Here is an 18,082-nt window from a genome sequence, read left to right as displayed (position 1 = left end):
GGTTGTGTTTTCTAATGGCCTGTCTTGCTGGTCCCTTTCAGGTTGCCATAAAGATAATTGATAAGACTCAGCTGGACGAAGAGAACCTCAAGAAGATCTTCAGAGAAGTTCAGATCATGAAGATGCTTTGCCACCCACACATCATCAGATTGTATCAGGTATGAATGCTGTGTGTTGGTGTCCACTCTGAGGATTCACTTGTTAGTGTCCTTGAGGTTTGGGAGTAAAGACCATGGGTGGGACTAGGGTGGGACATGGGAAACCTCCAAATTCAGCTGTTCAACAGGCATTAACAGAGGTAGGCAGCTTTTGCAGTGACTGCTGCTGGAATGAGGCCTCTTAGCTTCTTGAGAGAAGCAGCTTTCTGTCAACTGAATGCACATTATAATGCCAAAGATGAACCATTCCAGAATCTGCACAGCCATCTTTCTGCACCGCCAAGGCCTGTCAGCAGGCTATTCATATCCGCTGCTTCTCAAGGAGCAGAATTTTTGCATGTGATTCTTTCATTTGGCTTTTAACTGAAAAGTGACTGAAACAAAAGACAGCACAGGCTACCTGATGAGCTCCAATTTCGACATGGGATGGCCAGTTTCTGGACTGTTAAGAGCAGGGTCCAGGTGTGTCCCTCTTGGCTCCCACCCACCAAATTGTTTTGAGACACATTGAAAAACCACTCTGTCCATAAGAAACCCCCCCCCCCCGCCTATGGAAGTGGGGTGATCTGGAGGCAATTTCTTGAGCCTCAGCAGTTCCTCTGAACCCCTCAAAAGCAAAAAGGACTGCTTGTAGTCACAGTTCAGTGCCCAAATTTTATTTTCTATTAGAAATGTCCCTTCCTTCCTGCCTGCCTGCCTGCAATTTACAAGCAAAAGGCTGAAAGATACCAGGATAAATCCCTTATCTACTCTGCTCATCGAAGGCGGGGGCAGCGGGGGGCAGGGGTTCGGATCTCTAGGCTAGCTAATGTTGAGGCTCCATAATTCACTACATGGGTCCATTTGGGCAGGGACCCCTTTGCGTATGAAGGGGTGCTGTCAGAAAGACTGGCGTGGTACTCCTGTCTTGAGGTGAAAATTCCATGGGACATACTCATTTGACCTCATCCATGCACACACACTGCCCCCTGTTACAAGCTTTTTAAACTTCTGTTTTGCTCTGAGTCTACAGAAGAGTGTCTCCCACTGTGCTAGTGTGACATTTAAAGGGCACTTCAGTGAAACCATCCCTTTTGCTGCCATACCCCCTGTCCTATTCCCTGTGTCCTGTTGAGTAATGAGAACCTTAGCAGTTTGCTCTGGGAAAACCTGCTTACTGTCCTCTGTGTTGCCGTTGTCACTTGCAGCAAGAATCTGTTTAGCACAAGTTCTGCACCTCACTTCTTCTTCATCATCTTCATTGGTACCAGTGCAGATACAGTATTTGGGGAACTGCAATGGGAAAACAAGGCAGAGAACCATAACCATTCTCTTGCCTTGATTTTTTTGCTTCCAGCCTTCCAGGCCACTTCTCCCCACAATTCACTGTGCCCTGCATGGTGAGGAAATGGTGTCCCTGAACCTTGGCCTTCAGGGAACTTGTGGCTGACCAGCCTCTTTTCCAGGAGTTCCCCTGCTACATCTCCAGCGGTCTGAATGACATGGTAGACAGTGGCTTTGTTAGCCCATCTATATCATTTACCCAAGGAACCAAGGTTATTTGGCACAACAAGAAGGCTTTAATTGGGTGCATGTTTTGCCTGAGACCTGTCAGATATCTGGTCTGGATTAAACAGAATGGAAGGGCCTCCAGAGTGAACAGCCAAGCTAGTTACCTCTTCTGTTGAGATGCTTGAATTGCTTGTGGGGTGTTCTTTGCCCTTGCAAAGAGATACTGCTGCCTTTGCTGGCAAGTCTGTAGCTACTTGAGTGTTTTAAGTTATGAGGTCAATTATGGAGCTTAGCTCCACCTCTGAAAATGCTTTAGAGCATCGCACCCATCACCGCACCTGAATGCTTTTGAGAAAGCAGGGTGTATGGGCTGGTCCTTTTGCTGGCTGAAACATCCATCAGGTCAATCAGATTAAATGCCTTTATATAATTTGAATTAAAATGACAGACCCATCCTTATAGGCTTCACTTACCATATTTGCAAGTTGTTGTTATTCTTAAGAGACATTAATTACCCAAAGGCATTCTTAGCATGGCTTGTGGAAGTACCTTTAGAGTAATATTGGCCCCTCAGAATGGGAGGTGTAGGTTCTTTCAGCTTGGAAAAGGCATCTTGAAAACTCACTTGCAGCATTTTAGCCTGAAGTTTAGCCTGCTTGCTTGATGTTTGGGTCCTTAACAGACCTTGTGCACTTGAATGCAGCCGCTGGGTGGGTGCTTCTAATTTGTTGAGTGTGGCTCAGTGTATTTAAGATGCAAGTCACAAAAAGTAAGGTCCAATTAGCGCCAGCTTCCTTTTGTCCTAGGCAATCTCCTTATCTGTCAGTTTTCTGTCCTTGTGCAGGTTATGGAGACAGAGAGAATGATTTATCTGGTGACAGAATATGCGAGCGGAGGGGAAATATTTGGTAAGTACATTTATTGCATTCTTTAATCAGATAATGTACTTAGTCAACTACAGTAAACTTAAAATAGCTGCCCCTCCTCTCCGCTTTCAGCTGAGTGATGCCCTTCAGGTCTTGGAACTTTCCATTGATCAACGTATTTGGTGGGAGGACTTGCAAGCTGCAGTGAACTGGGTTTGTTGCCTTCCTAGGGAGGAATAACATTTAAAAAATGAGGGTGCCTTTCATAACTAAAGGCCTGAAATGTGCAACCTTGGGAAAAGTTTTGCCAGCTTAAAATTCATTTTCAAAACTGGTGGGTGCATTTGAGCAGAGCAAAGCTGTTCTGAGTTGGCTTCTCCTGCGGGAAAGATGGAGCTAATGATCCACTGCAGCTTCTGTGAAAATTAAAAGGGGGGTTAGTTTGATAAACAGTCACTAGTAAATGGTCCCAATGCATTTCCGGCTGGAAAATTGCATTTTCCAGTGCATAAAACTCAATAACTTCTTGGGCAGGCTTGCTAAATCTCCAAAGCTCTCTTGTAAATCTCAAGTGCACCTTCTGTGGCTTTCTATTGTGGATTCTGGCTAGCAGCATGCATACATAAACACACATGTACAATACATCTACATTCTCAGGGCTTTCGTGTCACCTGAAAACACTTTGCCCCCCTTATGGTTTGGGGGTGATTTGTTTTACAAAAATGGTTTGGGTGAATTCTCATTCTACAAATCTCAGCACTCTCCCATGACTCAGTAACAAGGGTAGGGAAGCTGTAGTCCTCCAGATGTTGGGTTTCAACTCCTGCCAGCCTCAGCCATCATGACAAATGCCCTAGGGAAAGTTCTCCATCCCTGCTCCATCCCTGCTCTGCAGAATTAACCTCTGTGGGTCAGAGGAGGCAGCATCTGATTTCCAGTGGGGTAGAGCCAGCCATTTCACATTCTCCAGCTGGTTAACTGTTTTTTGTTATTTTTAAAACCGTTGATAGTATATGATATGTCAGTGGAAAAATGCACAGCTGAGGACTGTTGCTCTGCATTTTTCAAGAGTAGCTACTCGGGACTGTTCAAAATGCTCTGGACAAGCACTTTTCAGTCGGAAGAGAAAGACAGGCCACCAGCCTAAGTGTGCCACTGCAGAACATGACCATTCTTTTGCACTTAGACCACACACACACACACACACACACACACACACACGTCTGGCAGAGATTAGCCCCTGCAAAGCAGACCACAGAGAGCAGGAGCACCTTCAAAGGTGGCTCAAGCAAGCAGGCCAAGTCACAAGCAAAGAGTGGAAGTCATCATTTTAAAGGAAGCCATAGGCACTTCCAGTGAAGGTTTTATTTTTTATTTCTTTTACTTGGTGATATTTTGTTCTTTTATGCAAACTGCTTTGGCGTTCCCTTGCTGGGAATGGAAAGTGATATGAAATGTTTTGTAATGATATAACTGAAGAAACATTGCTGCATATGGAGCAACTGCTTTCAGCATTTTTAAAGACAGAGTAATGTAAAGAGTTTGCCTATGGAAAGCTGCCTTTATAGCTGGCCAGGCTACTTGCCCACCTAGCACAGCATTGTCTGTGAGGACTGACACCAGCTGTCTGACAAGAAGGAGGGGGTCTGGGAGAACTGTTTCAATCAATTAATCAAGAACATTTTGAAGAGATCTTTCCTTTTGGACTCTCCATGGAAGACCGCATGGCCTGCGGTTGCCTTGTTCTCCCTTTTGGTTGGGAGATGAGTTGTCCAGTGGAGGGAACACAGAAGCATGAGCTCTCTGCTGGATACACCTGGGGATGTTTGACTGGTCAGAAGCAAATTGTCTTCAGTATCTCTCCTTTTCAGGGAGACCCAGCTTCTGTCCCTTGCATATCTATCCTGAGCCGAGCAGCCTCCCCTCCAGAAAGCCGCCCTGTGTGAGTTTGATCAGGCTTCTTCTGATGGTTACTAAAATAACCTTGTTACGTGCAGAGCGGATGGAAATCTCCCCATTGCTTTTGGAAGCCCTTCATGCTGCAGTAAATTCAGCTCGTTTGGAGCAGCTGATCTGCTGCACGCCATCCAACCCCCGTGGCCTTGCTTGCTAGCTGAGAGCTGGCAAGCCTAATTGTGGAACCCGCTTCTGTCATCTGGCCTGTGCATCTTGTTTACCTCCATCATTCCCCAGCTGTCTTCAGCCGCCACTCAAGATCTACTTTAGCCCTAAACCCCTCATCTGCTAGGAGAGTGAAACCAGAACTTCCTCTGTGTTTCCTAGTGAAAAGCTTCTCAGGAGCTCCAGAGAGGAGGAGGAGGAGATAGATTTGTTGAAGGAAGCAGAGGCCCAGCATTTCTCTCCCTTCCTTGATAACTTCCACCCTAAGAGGAGTCTCTTCTAGCTGCTGGCTTGTTTCTGTGCTGAAACAAGACAGTTTCAGGCAGCTCCCTTAGCTGGCCACATGGCTTCCATTCAGCGTCTCTTTCTCTGTATGGGTGACTTGTTCCATTGGAGTCACTGGCTGCACTGTGAGCAGCTCCCAGAGCGGCTTCCCTGACTGCAGCTGTGTTAATAACGCCCTGTCGCTTGTTTACACTGCAGCTACTGTAAAAAGGAACCTGACATTTAGGGGGAGGGGGAGGAGACAGCTTAATTTATCCAATGTTTAAAGTGACTTTTTAATTTCCGTTGGTAATCTGGCCAAAGCTTGCGGGTAAGGAGCTGGAGCACTTGCAGCCCTGACGTGATCCAGAGTGCTGAGCTACCCTTTCCGCCGCCAGCCCAAGCAGATCATTGTCACTGTTGGCTTCAGAGCGGCCTGCGCGTTGCCTGGAAAAACATCAGCAGGAGCTCTGCTGAGCAGAGCTGCTTCCAGGCAGTTGAATGCTGCTGGGCCTTTGTGGTGTGATGGCAAGGGGTTTTCAATTCCTCCTTCCCTTCTTGGCTGGGCCACCCATATAGCGTCATGGTGGGACTTGTAACCTGCCCCTTAGGCAAAACATAGGTGCAGATGTCAGTCTTCTTTTTGAAGGGGATGGCTACTGGTCATGGGTGGTGTTGCTCTACCTTTTGCTCTGACAACCTTCAGCAATTTCAGAGGCCTTCAGAAGGAGGGGCTGGGTGGGCATGAAGCATATGTTACAGCTGTAAATCCTACATAAAGAGTGCGGGTAGGATGCAGTAATTTTCATTACATGGGAACAATAACTGCAGGAGACTGGGGGGCGTGTTTAGGATTCTCTAGAGTGGAGCTGCTTATTGGGCAGACATGATCCATACCACGCATCTATCAATCCTAGCAGTATAAGCAAATTTCTCATATGGTCCATCAAAGTTTCCCTAATTGAATTAGGCCAGAGGTAGGAAGCCACAGGCTCAGGGGCCAAGCGCAGCCCTCCAGGCATCTGTATCTATGCACCCCACCCCCACCCCTTGTGCCTGGCTGGAATGTGTCTCTGAAGTGTATTGATGTCCCATGCTTGCCTGAATGTGTGGGGTGCAGATGTGTGGGGTGAGGGCAGAGACCTGTGGATTGTGCACAACTGGGATGTGGCCTTCTGCACATGTGTAGTCACATCCATTGCTTGGCCCACTTTGTGCCTCTGGACCCACCCACCCACTACTGCTTTGTGGCCCCTGGGAGAGTTGAGCAAATCATGTAGTCTGGACGTGCTGCTGGGATGACTTTCTAAGGGTGTTAGTGGAGCAGCTGGCTGCCACTTTAGCTCTAGGTAAGCAGAGTTGATACTGAGTGACCCCAACCAAGAGGAGAACTGATAGCTGCTCTGGGCATGCCATTCATACCTGATATTGGGAGCTTTCACTCAGCTTCCTCCCGAGAGATATTGTCTCCAAATGACCTGGTACCAATGACCTGGTGTCTGGCAAAGGGCTTTTAGAGAGAACTCATTTATTTGTCATTAACCTAGGGAAGTGTTTACTTTAGAAAAACAAAACAGAACACCAGTTCAGGTCCAAGAAAATAGGCACAAATCTCTGTGCCTTTGCAGCAAGGTTGATCCCTGGCCATTCTTAGAAAGCTTTGATCCATTTGCAGGAAGGCTTTGTTGCTAAACATGTGCTTTTTTCCTGGAGCAATCAAATGGCTCTTCATAACATTGTTAATTGTAATAAAAAGTACTTCTGTTGCTCCTGTCAGTGGAACAAAGCCATGTAGTCTTTATCCCAGCTGGTAACTGCAAGCAGAGCCAATGGTGGCTGGGACTGCTGGAGAGATCAAGTCTGCAGCCTGATCTCCTACTGGGATCCAGGCCTCTTTGGTGGACAAGGGAGTTGGGACGGAAAGGAAGCCATTGCCTGGTCTTGCTAGAGAGGTGGATCAAAGTTGGAAGGTGATGAATGGTTTAGAATGGGATCTGAACTGCTTCTGACTACATCAAGCAAATCTTTCTGGTTTTACCCAACTGTTGAGTAACAGAGGAAGAGAGGGAGATTTGCTCTCACGAAGGACCTGCTCTACTGTTCACATGGAGCACATGCACCTGAGATGATAGCTCTCAGCTGAGAACAGCAAGATATGCCCACCCCATCACCATTGGGTGCCTGCCAAGGGCTGAGATTCATCCAAAAACATTGACCTAGTTCAGCCTTGTGCTTTAGGAACTGTTAAATTGCAGCGGGAAAGCCAGTGTGTGGTATTGGGAACAACACCACAGATGCATCCAAGAAACCATTTCTTCAGAAGGAGCCTGCTGCTTTGGCCTCAAAAGGGAAGGTTGGGCAGTTTCAACCTGCTTCCCTTCATAAACTGTATTAATTATAGAGCGAAAGATGAAAGTCTGCTGTAGAGAATCAAAATTAAGCTAAAGTTTTCCCATTAGGTGGTTGTTTTGGCCAAAAGTGCCCACTAATTAAAATACCCAGGCACAAGCAGTTCACAGTAAATACTAATTACACAAACACATCAAAAGCCTTCTGCCTCTCCAGATAAAGAGCAATTTCTTTCTTTTGATGTTGCATTTCTAATATATTTTGATGGGGCTTTCAGCCGGCAAGCTTCTTTTCCTTCCCTGATTAAATTTCATTTATAATAAAAGATACCAGGTGCAGGCAGTGAAGTGAGTGTGTGGTAAAGTTGCAGAGGGTGCCTGTACTTACTAGGAAGTAAGCCCAACTCAGTGGGACTTGCTTCAAAGTCAGCATACATAGGATTGTGCTGCTGTTCTTTTTATGGAGCAGTTGAGGAGATAGAGTCTTGGGTTTGGATGCAGGAGTGAACATTGCAGCTTCTCCTGAAGCCTCCCTAGTGTCAAGGCGGGAGTCAGGAACAGCTCAGCAATAACTCACAAGGTGTCGATGAAGTTAACTCTTTATTCAAAGAAACAAAACACAAACACATTCTAAAACACAAACCGTCCTGGTCTCTCTGAGTGCACACATACATATGCCCCTTTCTTTTAGCACATACTGGGCAAATATTTCTTTAAGCTGAGGTGTGAAATTTTACTGCCCTGGTAGAAATGCAGAAGAGAGAGGGAGCCCACCTTCATTTATGGTTTGAAAGATGGCTTGTGGGCCTATCAGCTACAGAAATGCTGCCAAATTTGTGCAAGATTTAGAGCAAAGAGCAGCCTGTTGGATAATTCTGTATTTCACAATCTGTAGATGCAAGCTACCTCTGACATTAATCACTAGAAGGCAGAAAGGCCCATGATACAAAGCTGGTTACAAGAGAAGATGGCAAAAAGGCACCAGCTTTTGTCTCAGAGACAAAGGAGGTGAAATGTTTGTAACCTTCCTCCAGGAGATTACAAACATGGTTTGGCTCTTGCCTCTGGAGCCCAGTAACTATTTACAGAGTAAATTATTCTTTTATGAATACTCAAGAAGCAGTCCAAATGAACTGTGAAGGGAGAAAAGGAGGAAGCAAGCGTGAGGGAGTTTCTTTTGATCCCACCTGGGAATGTAAGAAGGGCTTGTGGCCTTGACTCTTAAACTCTCTGGGCCAGGAGTGAGGTCCTTGAGATATAGCTTGAATCCATCAGGCGCAACATGGCCAACACTCGGAGATGATGGAGCTGCAGTCCAGCAGTATTTGGAGGGCCACCGTTTCTCTCCCCCCCCAACAGAAATCATATTGCTACTTTTACTTCTTCATACCAGGAACACTCTTAGCAGAGTGAGGCCTGGGGAATAAGGTATCAATTCCGTGTCTATAAAATGACTTCACTATTATGTGGGATAACTAGCCTCCTATAACCCACATGCTTAAGTCTAATTAGTACATGAAGGGGTTAATGCCATAGAATAAGCCGCCCTTCTAGGCTTAGCTAGGTCACTCCTGTGCAGCTTGGGAGGAAGGTGGTCAAGAGTATTATTGTACCTCAGTTAACCATAGAAGCTCAATGTGTGAGGAGGTCTGAGCTGATTGTTGCAGTTCAGACTGCATGGCTCGTCTAACCAGCCTCTCTTGAGTTCCTTTACCCATAATTTAGTAACTTTTTCACCCCTGTAACTAAGCCACATTTGCTGCCTGTGCAACTTTTCTGATTGCTGTCTGGAAGAGCACATGAACCTAACATTTGGAAAGTTTGTAAGGAAACCATTTTTAACTTACCAAACGTTTGGTCTTTTCCTGTGCTAGGAGAAGTGAGGAACTTTGGAAGGAACTTGGAAGGATATATTTTAAAGGTCTAACAGTCTCTATTTCCATGCTTTGCTTTGCTGCATATTTGCTATTTTGAATCTCTGTTGGGGTTCTCTCACTAAAGCGTATCTGTCCCAAACCCAGAACTTGACATCCAGGAAATTTTCCTTTTATGCTTACATTTTTCTCCTGCACCAACATATTCTACCTGTAATACAGATAGGAAATTGTGCTTCAGAAGCTATGGAAACTCTAGGCTCAAATCTCTGTCAGACAGACAGACAGGCAGACAGATCTACTTTAAAAGGTGTTTATGTAGCCAAATCTTGAGAGGAAGAGTAGCATATACATATAGCAAATTAAAGACAATACTTCCCGTAGCAAAATACAATAATGGTTCCAAAGTGCTTTATAATTGAAAACTGTTGTTCCTCTCTATCAGAAGCAATAATAGAGCACAGCCACACTTTCACCTGACTTGTAGTTTGATTTTATTGTGCACTAATTAACATTTATAAAATCTCTCTTATAAATGCTATTCTGCACATCTGATAAGATCCAATTCAGTGGGTAAGATTGGTCTTTCGGAAGACACAGCTGCAGACCAACAAGGAAAGCTTTCGGACCTGTGGGGGTTAATTGACACACCATATGATCAAAATATGTGTCAAACACAATTGTGAATGAGCCCATACTCTCCCTGGTGTTCCTTATGTACATCCTCTCCCCTTTCCTCAAATGATGCTCGCCTGAGACGGGGCCTTCTGCCTAGACACATGATTGGCTCACCTAGCTCAGTACTGCCTGCACTGACTGGCAGTGACACCAGGAGTTCAGGCAGGAGTCTTCCCCAGCCTTACCCAGAGATGCTGGGATTTGAATCTGTGACCTTCTGCATGCAGAGCAGATGCTCTGCTCGCTGTGCAATGGCCCTCTCCTTGAATTCCCAAATGGTTAGCAAACAGGCTCTCTATCTTGACCCAACCATTCCTCTCCCTCCACATTAATGTGTAAGAATTTACAATCTCCCCCTGCTTTTTTCTTTCTGCCAGCTACTTCTTGTTGTTCAAGCTGGGCAGGCATCATGTGATCTACCAGTCCCACCAAAGAGCTGCGGCCTATTTATCCGTGGCCGCCTTCTGCAGGAGTTTCTTTTGTGACATTTTCTAAATAACCCATTGACAACTGGAGGTTGCACAGTGTTCGCAGTTTTCAGAAGCAGCAAACAGCTAAAAACAACCTTTGGGCCAGTTTCCTGCTTGCCTCTTTATTAAAAGAGCTATTGTCAGGGTGAGAAGGCTGGAGCCAACAGCTACTGTCACAGGAAACTGCCCTGCTCTGGCTGCTGCCATCATCCCAGAGGCTTCTCCTTTGCTGGCACTGGGGTTTTGTCTGAATTAAAAGGGGCTCCATATACCACTCCCACCCCCGCTCTGGGGGCTAAATCAAAATCAAATCAAATCAAATCAAATCTCATCTTCACAAAGGAAACTTGGCAGAACTTTGCCTTCCCTTCAGAGCCTCAGCCTTTTCCTTTTTTCAGGATCCATCATATTGTACACACATACTCCCTCGCACACTATTTTTTTCTGCACCCCTTCAAAGGTCGAGGTCAGCTGTTCCAGGGACTTTTCTTTCACTTGCATCTCCCCTGGTTTCTTGCATATGGAATGTGAATCTCGTAGGCCTCTTTCCCCCTCTGGGGCAAATTTGCCCCAATCCCTGTAATTCTTCATGGGAAGGTGACCCGTGAATATCCCCTGTTGCTCACTCACAGTGCTCAGCATAATTGCAACAGCCTTCATCTCACCTGACATCTTTTATCAATCATGGGTGTTATAATACAATTGCGTGTCATTGGAACATTATGCTTGCCCAGAGAGGCATTTTTGCTCTGGCATGGAGACTCACCAGAGGCTGAGTCTTAGCATCTTGCAGAAGTATTCTAAGGCATTTAAATAGGGCTGGTGATTGGGGTACCTACCACCATCCTTGGGTATAGGGCAGACTTTGAATCCGACTGAAATAGGCAGAGAAGATGTGCCCAAATATGAAAGGAGCTCTCCTACTGCAGACCTAGAGAGGTTAGCTTCTGTGAGCTGGGGCATGTCTTGACACTTTGCCTGGCAGTTGTGCCACCACTTCCTTGTGCTGTTTCCCCAGCACAAGATGGTGCTAGATAGATCCATTCTGGGCAGTGCAGGCCTTACAAGTCCTGCAGTAAACCAAAGTAAGTCTATACTGATCCAATAACAATGGTTATGCTTTCTCTCTCTTCTCCCTCCCCACCTCATCTCCTTCAGATCACCTCGTGGCCCATGGACGAATGGCTGAAAAAGAAGCCCGGAAGAAGTTTAAGCAGATAGTGGCAGCTGTCCATTTCTGCCACTGTCGTAACATCGTCCACAGAGATCTGAAAGCAGAGAATTTGCTTCTGGATGCAAATCTGAACATCAAAATAGCAGGTCGGCCATTTTAAAAGATGGATGCATAGGCTACCCAAGCAAAGCAGCCCAGGTCAAATCCTGGCAACTTGAGGTTTCTGACAAGTGACAGATCTTGCTGCTTCTGCTCCTGGCCACCAAGGATGGTGTTCCACTGCCCTGCCAGACTTTTAGGGCTTAGTTATTCGTGATTCTGCACCTCCACTTGGGGCCAGCCTTCCCTGCTGCTGTTGCATTGCTGAGCTAATCCAATAGAAATGATTAGAAACCTTTATAGAAAAACTATGATACTGGGTGGTCTCTGAATTGCTTCCCTCCTGTTTCTCTTCCAGATTTTGGATTCAGTAATATCTTCACGCCCGGTCAGCTGCTGAAGACCTGGTGTGGAAGTCCCCCCTATGCTGCCCCAGAACTCTTTGAAGGGAAGGAGTATGATGGGCCAAAGGTGGACATTTGGGTAAACCATCAAGAACCACTCTGCACTGCCAGCATTTCCCTTTGTAAGGGGAGGGGGAGGGGAATGCTGCTTCTGGAGCACACTGAAGCAGCTTTGAGGGAAAGCCTTTTTGTCACTATATGCATTTGATTAGTGAACCAACTTTTGTCATTGTCCATGTGCAATAATTTTAAACTTTTAAAAAGATATAAGTGGGACCTTTTTAGAAAGGGGCTCCTCTCACCGGGGCCCCTTTTCTTAAATAGATTTTCCTTACTAGGGCACATGTTTGCTTCATATTGCTGTTGCCCCAAATGACACCTAACGTTTGTGCCCTCTTCTCTTGCAGAGCCTTGGGGTGGTGCTCTACGTGCTGGTCTGCGGGGCCCTGCCTTTTGATGGGAGTACGCTGCAGAACCTGCGGGCGAGGGTCCTGAGCGGGAAGTTTCGCATTCCATTTTTCATGTCCACAGGTAAAGGCTTTATGGGGAGATGTCCCCTTCCTCCTCCTCCTCCTCCTCCTCCTCCTCCTCCTCCTCTTCCTCATCCGAAAAGTCAGCAGCTACAGGTACTGGCTGACATCAGGGGTTCAGTTTCACACTGGCAACTTCTTGAATTTGAGGTTGCCTCGCTTGGGACAGCCATGCCTGGCACTCTGATCTCTTTGAAATAAAGAGCTGCAACAAAATCCCTTGTAGACTGAGTAACTGCATTTCACTGCCCAGCTGTTGAGACGCCAGGTGATTGCAAAACTAGGAACTGCAGAGGATGTTAGAGAATTTGGATGCTAGGTGGTCTGGGCCAACACGCTAGACAAGAGTTGTAGGTTGGGTTCTTTTGCCCTCTCTTTTCCTTCTATGTACTTTGAGCACTACTTATATGGGAGCTGAACCTGCCTCCTCATAGAAAGCTAAATTCATGGCTATGTTAAAAAGTGGATTTTCAGTTTCTGGTGTACTTCTTTCCCTGCGGGTCAGAGAGAAACTGCTTCAGCTCGAAAGCTGAATGGCTGAGGTTCTCTCTCCCCAGCCACCTGCTGCAGTGCCCTTTCCAATGTGCTGCAGGCAGACATTAGTAATTTGAGAGAGGTCTCAAAACCCACCCGCCTGCCCACAATTCTGCTCCTGGAGCTCTTGGCAAAGAGGAAGATGGAACCCTATTTTTATGCTGGCTGTATCAAGCAGGGAAAGCCTGAGCCATTTTGGGACCTTGGGAAGAGATGGATGAGGGCTGTCTAGAGAAGACTCCCAGACAGCTTGCATGCATTGGTTGTTTGTGCTTTGAATCAGTCATGAGAGACCTTCAGCTGGACCTTCCCGCTCAGAATGCAGCAAGCCTACCCAGTGAGCCTGTGTCCTTCATCTTCCTGTGAGCAAAGGGCTGTTTTCTGACTGTCCACATTTAACTGGAGGAAAATTAATTTTCAGCCTGCTGCAGCACTGTCTAGAAATGACTGCTGGCTTCCTGTTGGCATTGTTAATTGGAACTCATTGTGGCTTAATGACTAATGATGCAGTGTGAGGCTTTTATCAGTTGGGCAGCAAGAAACCCGTTTGATAGCTGAAGCCCCAAGCAGAAAAGTATACCAAGGGGTGGGAGATGCCCATCATAAGCGTACCTGTCGTATGTGTGGTTTGGTTGAGACAGTCCATCTGTTGTTCAAAGGGCTTGAATTGAGAGATCTCTCTTTACCAGCTAATTTTGCAAAGTCTCTTGTTTCACGCACAAATGGTTACTAGAGCATCTCTCTCTCTCTCTCACACACACACACACACACACACACAGAGAGAGAGAGAGCGCGCGCGCACAAAGTGCTTGTGTGTCCTGTCTTTGTGGCTGGTGAATCCAACTTATCTTGGGTGTCCTGAGACCCCTCCCCATGTAGCTTTCCCTGATAGCACTACCTAAGACCTCCAAACCACTCCAGGACTATCAGCTGCTGCAACAGTGGCCCAGCCAGTTCAAATGCGAGAGCCGTATTAGTTTGAAGATGACCAAACAAACAAACAAAACTGTTTCCAGTGAGCAGATGCATCAGAGACTGAACAGTGTGCCTTCTTTCTGTTTCCTTCATTTCCCCTCTCATGGCACTGAAGCCCCTGACTGGAGTGTTTGTCTGCACTTTTATTGGAGGCACAGGGGGATGTCCCTTTCTAACTCCAATTGACTGACCAGATCTAACTTCTTTGGAGTATGTTGATACACCAAAACCCTCTTTCAGAACTATAGTTCTTGCTGCCAAAGATGTGGCATGACTGTCTCTGGCTAATGGAAGAGAATGATTGGCTGCAGCTGAGGTGTGGAACTTGGGGCCAAGGTGGGGAAGAGAGATCAGTTAGGGGCAAGTGCAAGAGAAAGACCCCTGAAATGTAGCTGTGTTGTGGAAGGCAAAGCCCACCTTTAAAAACTGAGCACTTGCATTGAGAATGGGTTGCACAGATATGACTGTCTCTCTCAGAATTGTATGGAAGACAGGCAAGAGCTTTGGGCCTGCTGCTCTTTGGGCACGCATCCAGTTTGGGCAGTCTCTGTCTCCCTGCTATGAGCTCTTCCTTAGGAGAGCTGGAATGAGGTTACTGCCTGCACAGCTCCGGTTGAAACATTTCAATAATCCAACCCTGTTTTGTTCCATAAGCCTTTTCTCATATAGTGTTGGCCTTCCCCAACCTTAGTGAAGGAGCTGGTATGAAGCTTGGGGGTACTTATGGGTCCATTGTTGTAGCTTGAGGCTCAGGTGGTGCAGAGTGCTTTCTATCAGTTTTGGTTGGTAGCCCAACTGCACCCCTATCTGGACAAGGATAGTCTAACTTTTGTTATCCATGCTACGATAACCTCTAGGTTAGATTACTGCAATGTGTTATACATGGGGCTGCCTCTGAAGATGTTTTGGAAACTTGAGCTGGTGCAGAATTCAGAAGCCAGGTTGCTTACTGGAGCATATAACCCCCATTCTGGCCTGACTGCACTGGCTGCCAATTAGTTTCCGGGCCCTATTCAAAATGATGGTTTTGACCTATAAAGCCTTAAATGGCTCAGGACCGCAATACATCAAGGATCACATCACCCCATATGAAACAACCTACGGTCATCATCTGAGGCCCTTCTTTGTGTGCCTCCTCAGTGCAAGGCTCGGAGGGTGGCAATGGGCCTTTTCTGTGGTGACTCCCCAGTTGTGGAATGCTCTCCCCAGAGATGATTGCCTGGCTCCTTCACTACATATCTTTCAGTACCAGGCAAAAACATTCCTCTTCTTCTAGGCCTTTGGCTAATTAAATAATCTATGGCCATTTAAACTATGTGTGGGGCAAGTATTGTTATTGTTCGTTATTATGGTATGTATTTTTGTGGTTTTATATTGTAAAGCAGCCTGTGATCTTCAGATGAAGGGCAATATAGACATGATGATGATAATGATGATGTATTTTATCTGTACATCAGTTTATCAAAGCCCAACATTCTTCTTTGGTTTCTTGTGGTAAGCCCAGTAACCACTAAGCAAAAAAACTAAATGTGTGACTTAATGCTAGGTTTCTGCTAATGGGATACTCTAACCTAGGGATCCGGAATATCTGTGGAGGCCCTTCAGATGTTGTTGTGGAGTTCCCATCACCTCTGACCATTGGCCATGCTGACTGGGACTGATGGAATGGGGGGGGGAGTCCAGCAACATCTATAGGGCTCCCACAGGCTTCACACCTGTGTGTTTAAAAAGTAACTTTGCTTCTTGGAGTCTTGTGGTGGTCAGCAGAAGCCACACTTGGTTTATCCAGTGGCCAGATCCTAATGAGCCTGGTCGCTTGTGTTCTGCAGCTGTTACAATAAGGGAGTAAGATTTGTTAAGTAGAAACCTTGTGGGAGGTGGGGTTGCATTGTGTGCAGCCAAGCCCTGCGGGGTTGTAGGAGCTTAACGGGGTTTCCCTCCGTAGCCTTTAAAAAGGCTCTTCGCGAATCAGGGGGGGCGCTTAAGGCACCCGCCGAGTCTTCAGTCCGCAGGCTTCCGCGCCTGCGGTTTTTAAGGGTCCCCGTGTCGCCGGCACGGCAAAGACCCATCCACCGCTGAGCCGATTCCCTCCGGAGCTCGGAGGGAATCCGCCATTTCCAGATCGCGCCAACCCGGAAGTGCCGATATTTACATGCATCCTGGTGATGTTCAGAAGTGGAATGGCTCCCCTCCATGTGCTGAGGCGGGTGTGGCTGGTGATGGCTCCCTCTCTCGCCAGTTCCTCAGCAGCCTCTTGCTGTTGTCTTGCAGAGTGTGAGCACTTAATCCGCCACATGCTGGTGCTGGAACCGAGCAGGCGGCTCTCCATGGAGCAGATCTGCAAACACAAGTGGATGAAGCTTGGGGAGGTGGATACGGAGTTCGACACGGTGAGCCAGCACAACTCTCCTTCCTTGGTGGCTCTCCATGCAGGCAGTTTACTTGACTCCTTTGTCTTTGTTTCCCCGAGGAGTTCAGCATCTCTCAGCTCTTCCTTGCCCTAGGAGGTTGCTTGGGAGATGGAATTGCGATGCGTTTTCCCAGCCAGTCTGTGACCAGCTAGCCCCAAACCTTTAACAGCTCTTGTGCTTTTCCTTGTTGTGAAAGTTACAGCCATTGAAACGCTCTGTTCTTTCCAGTTAATAGCCGAATGTCAGCACTTGAAGGTTGAGAGGCAGATGGAACCGCTGAATGAAGATGTGCTGCTTGCCATGGCCGAGATGGGGCTGGACAAGGAGCGCACCCTCCAGGTACTGGCTGTCTCCAGGCATTCTGGGGTAGAAGTAGAGCGGCTTGCCTTGGGTGTGAGGCTGATCATTTTGTTGTTTCCTTGCTTTCCCAGTCATTAAGGACAGATGCTTACGACCACTACAGTGCAATCTACAGTCTGCTCTGTGACCGTCTAAAGAGGCATAAGAACTTGCGCATTGCCACCCTGCCCAGCCTCCCACGGACCATGGCCTTCCCAGCACAAGTCAGCATCCAGGTTAGTCTTCTGTGAGGTGCAGCTCTGTAGCTTTCAGATTAATTTACGCAATGGGGCAGTTCCAGAGGGTGCCTGGCTAGCAGCTGGCACTGTGCAAAACTAGCCTTCATGCAAGGACGATTACTATTTCTCTTGGAGCTGGAAATGGCAAACTCTTGTCTGTGTAGGCAGACGGCCTCTTAAAAATATTTCGGGGTTCGTTACTTTGAGAAGGTGACTGACAGGGCTGCCTTCAGCATCCCCACAGGTGCCCACTCAGCCTTTCTCTGCCACCTTGGGCAGCTACTTCCGTTGCTGGGCGGCAGGAGGGTCCCACAGTAGATTATTTTAATTTCTTACCCATAATATGTCAATGCCTGCAATATAAATACAGCAATTTAAAATACAATATTAAAAGCAGCTTAAAACAAATCATAGTAATAAGAATTGGGTGCGTCCTGGAAATACATATATCAAGTGTCGAAGGCCAGGGTAAATATCTGCCTCTGGTGGTGGCGGCTGAGCAAGAGGATTGGGGCTGGGCTTTCCATGGGCTTTCTGCATTTGGTGTTCACAGTTTGGTTTTGTGCTGCTTTGCAGGCAGAGCAGGCGGGCAACCCAGTGAGCATCAGTGTCCCACAAGTGCAGCTCATCAACCCCGAGAACCAAATAGTGGAGGTAAGTTGTTTTTCTCTTCCAGGATCTCCCCTTGCTAGTCACAGGTGCTTCTGCATTTCTCCCCACAAACCACCTTATGGTATGTGTTTCTGCCCTAGACTGATGGAGCAATGACTCTGGATAGCGACGAAGGTGAAGAGCCGTCCCCTGAAGCTCTGGTCCGCTACCTCTCCATGAGGAGGCACACGGTGGGAGTGGCTGATCCTCGGTGAGTTTTGCTGCCTGCTGCTTCTTACAAACAATCCCAGAGTGTTTGTAAGGGTGTTGCAAATTTCCCTCCAGTGTTGCAGCCCTCTGTCCTAAGAGGGACCTAGCTCCTGGCTCAGCTTAGTGGCAGGTGTCACCTCTGTAGTGACACATTATCTAACAAGTTTGGCCTGGAAAATGCTGGCCTCCCTTCTGCTACTCCTAAGTGGTGGGAAACAAACCAGCAGCCCAGAATGTGAGCAGAGA

The 18,082-nt window shown here is 47.0% G+C and overlaps 1 protein-coding gene across 2 annotated transcripts in view; it reads left to right on the top strand.

Moving 5' to 3' along the window:
* SIK3 (SIK family kinase 3) overlaps positions 1-18,082 on the top strand; it is a 94,905-nt gene that overhangs the window by 57,379 nt on the left and 19,444 nt on the right. For both annotated transcript variants that reach the window (XM_082200233.1, XM_082200232.1), the window contains exons 2-11: positions 42-158; positions 2,494-2,557; positions 11,429-11,590; positions 11,902-12,026; positions 12,355-12,478; positions 16,258-16,376; positions 16,626-16,736; positions 16,829-16,972; positions 17,552-17,629; positions 17,728-17,837. In XM_082200233.1, coding sequence (XP_082056359.1) covers positions 117-158; positions 2,494-2,557; positions 11,429-11,590; positions 11,902-12,026; positions 12,355-12,478; positions 16,258-16,376; positions 16,626-16,736; positions 16,829-16,972; positions 17,552-17,629; positions 17,728-17,837 — 1,079 coding nt within the window. In that variant the 5' untranslated portion in view covers positions 42-116. The remainder of the gene's footprint in view (positions 1-41; positions 159-2,493; positions 2,558-11,428; positions 11,591-11,901; positions 12,027-12,354; positions 12,479-16,257; positions 16,377-16,625; positions 16,737-16,828; positions 16,973-17,551; positions 17,630-17,727; positions 17,838-18,082) is intronic.

Source organism: Podarcis vaucheri (assembly GCF_965113315.1).
Source record: "Podarcis vaucheri genome assembly, chromosome: 15".
Taxonomy (NCBI): domain Eukaryota; kingdom Metazoa; phylum Chordata; class Lepidosauria; order Squamata; family Lacertidae; genus Podarcis; species Podarcis vaucheri.
This window is presented reverse-complemented; position numbering and strand designations above follow the sequence as displayed.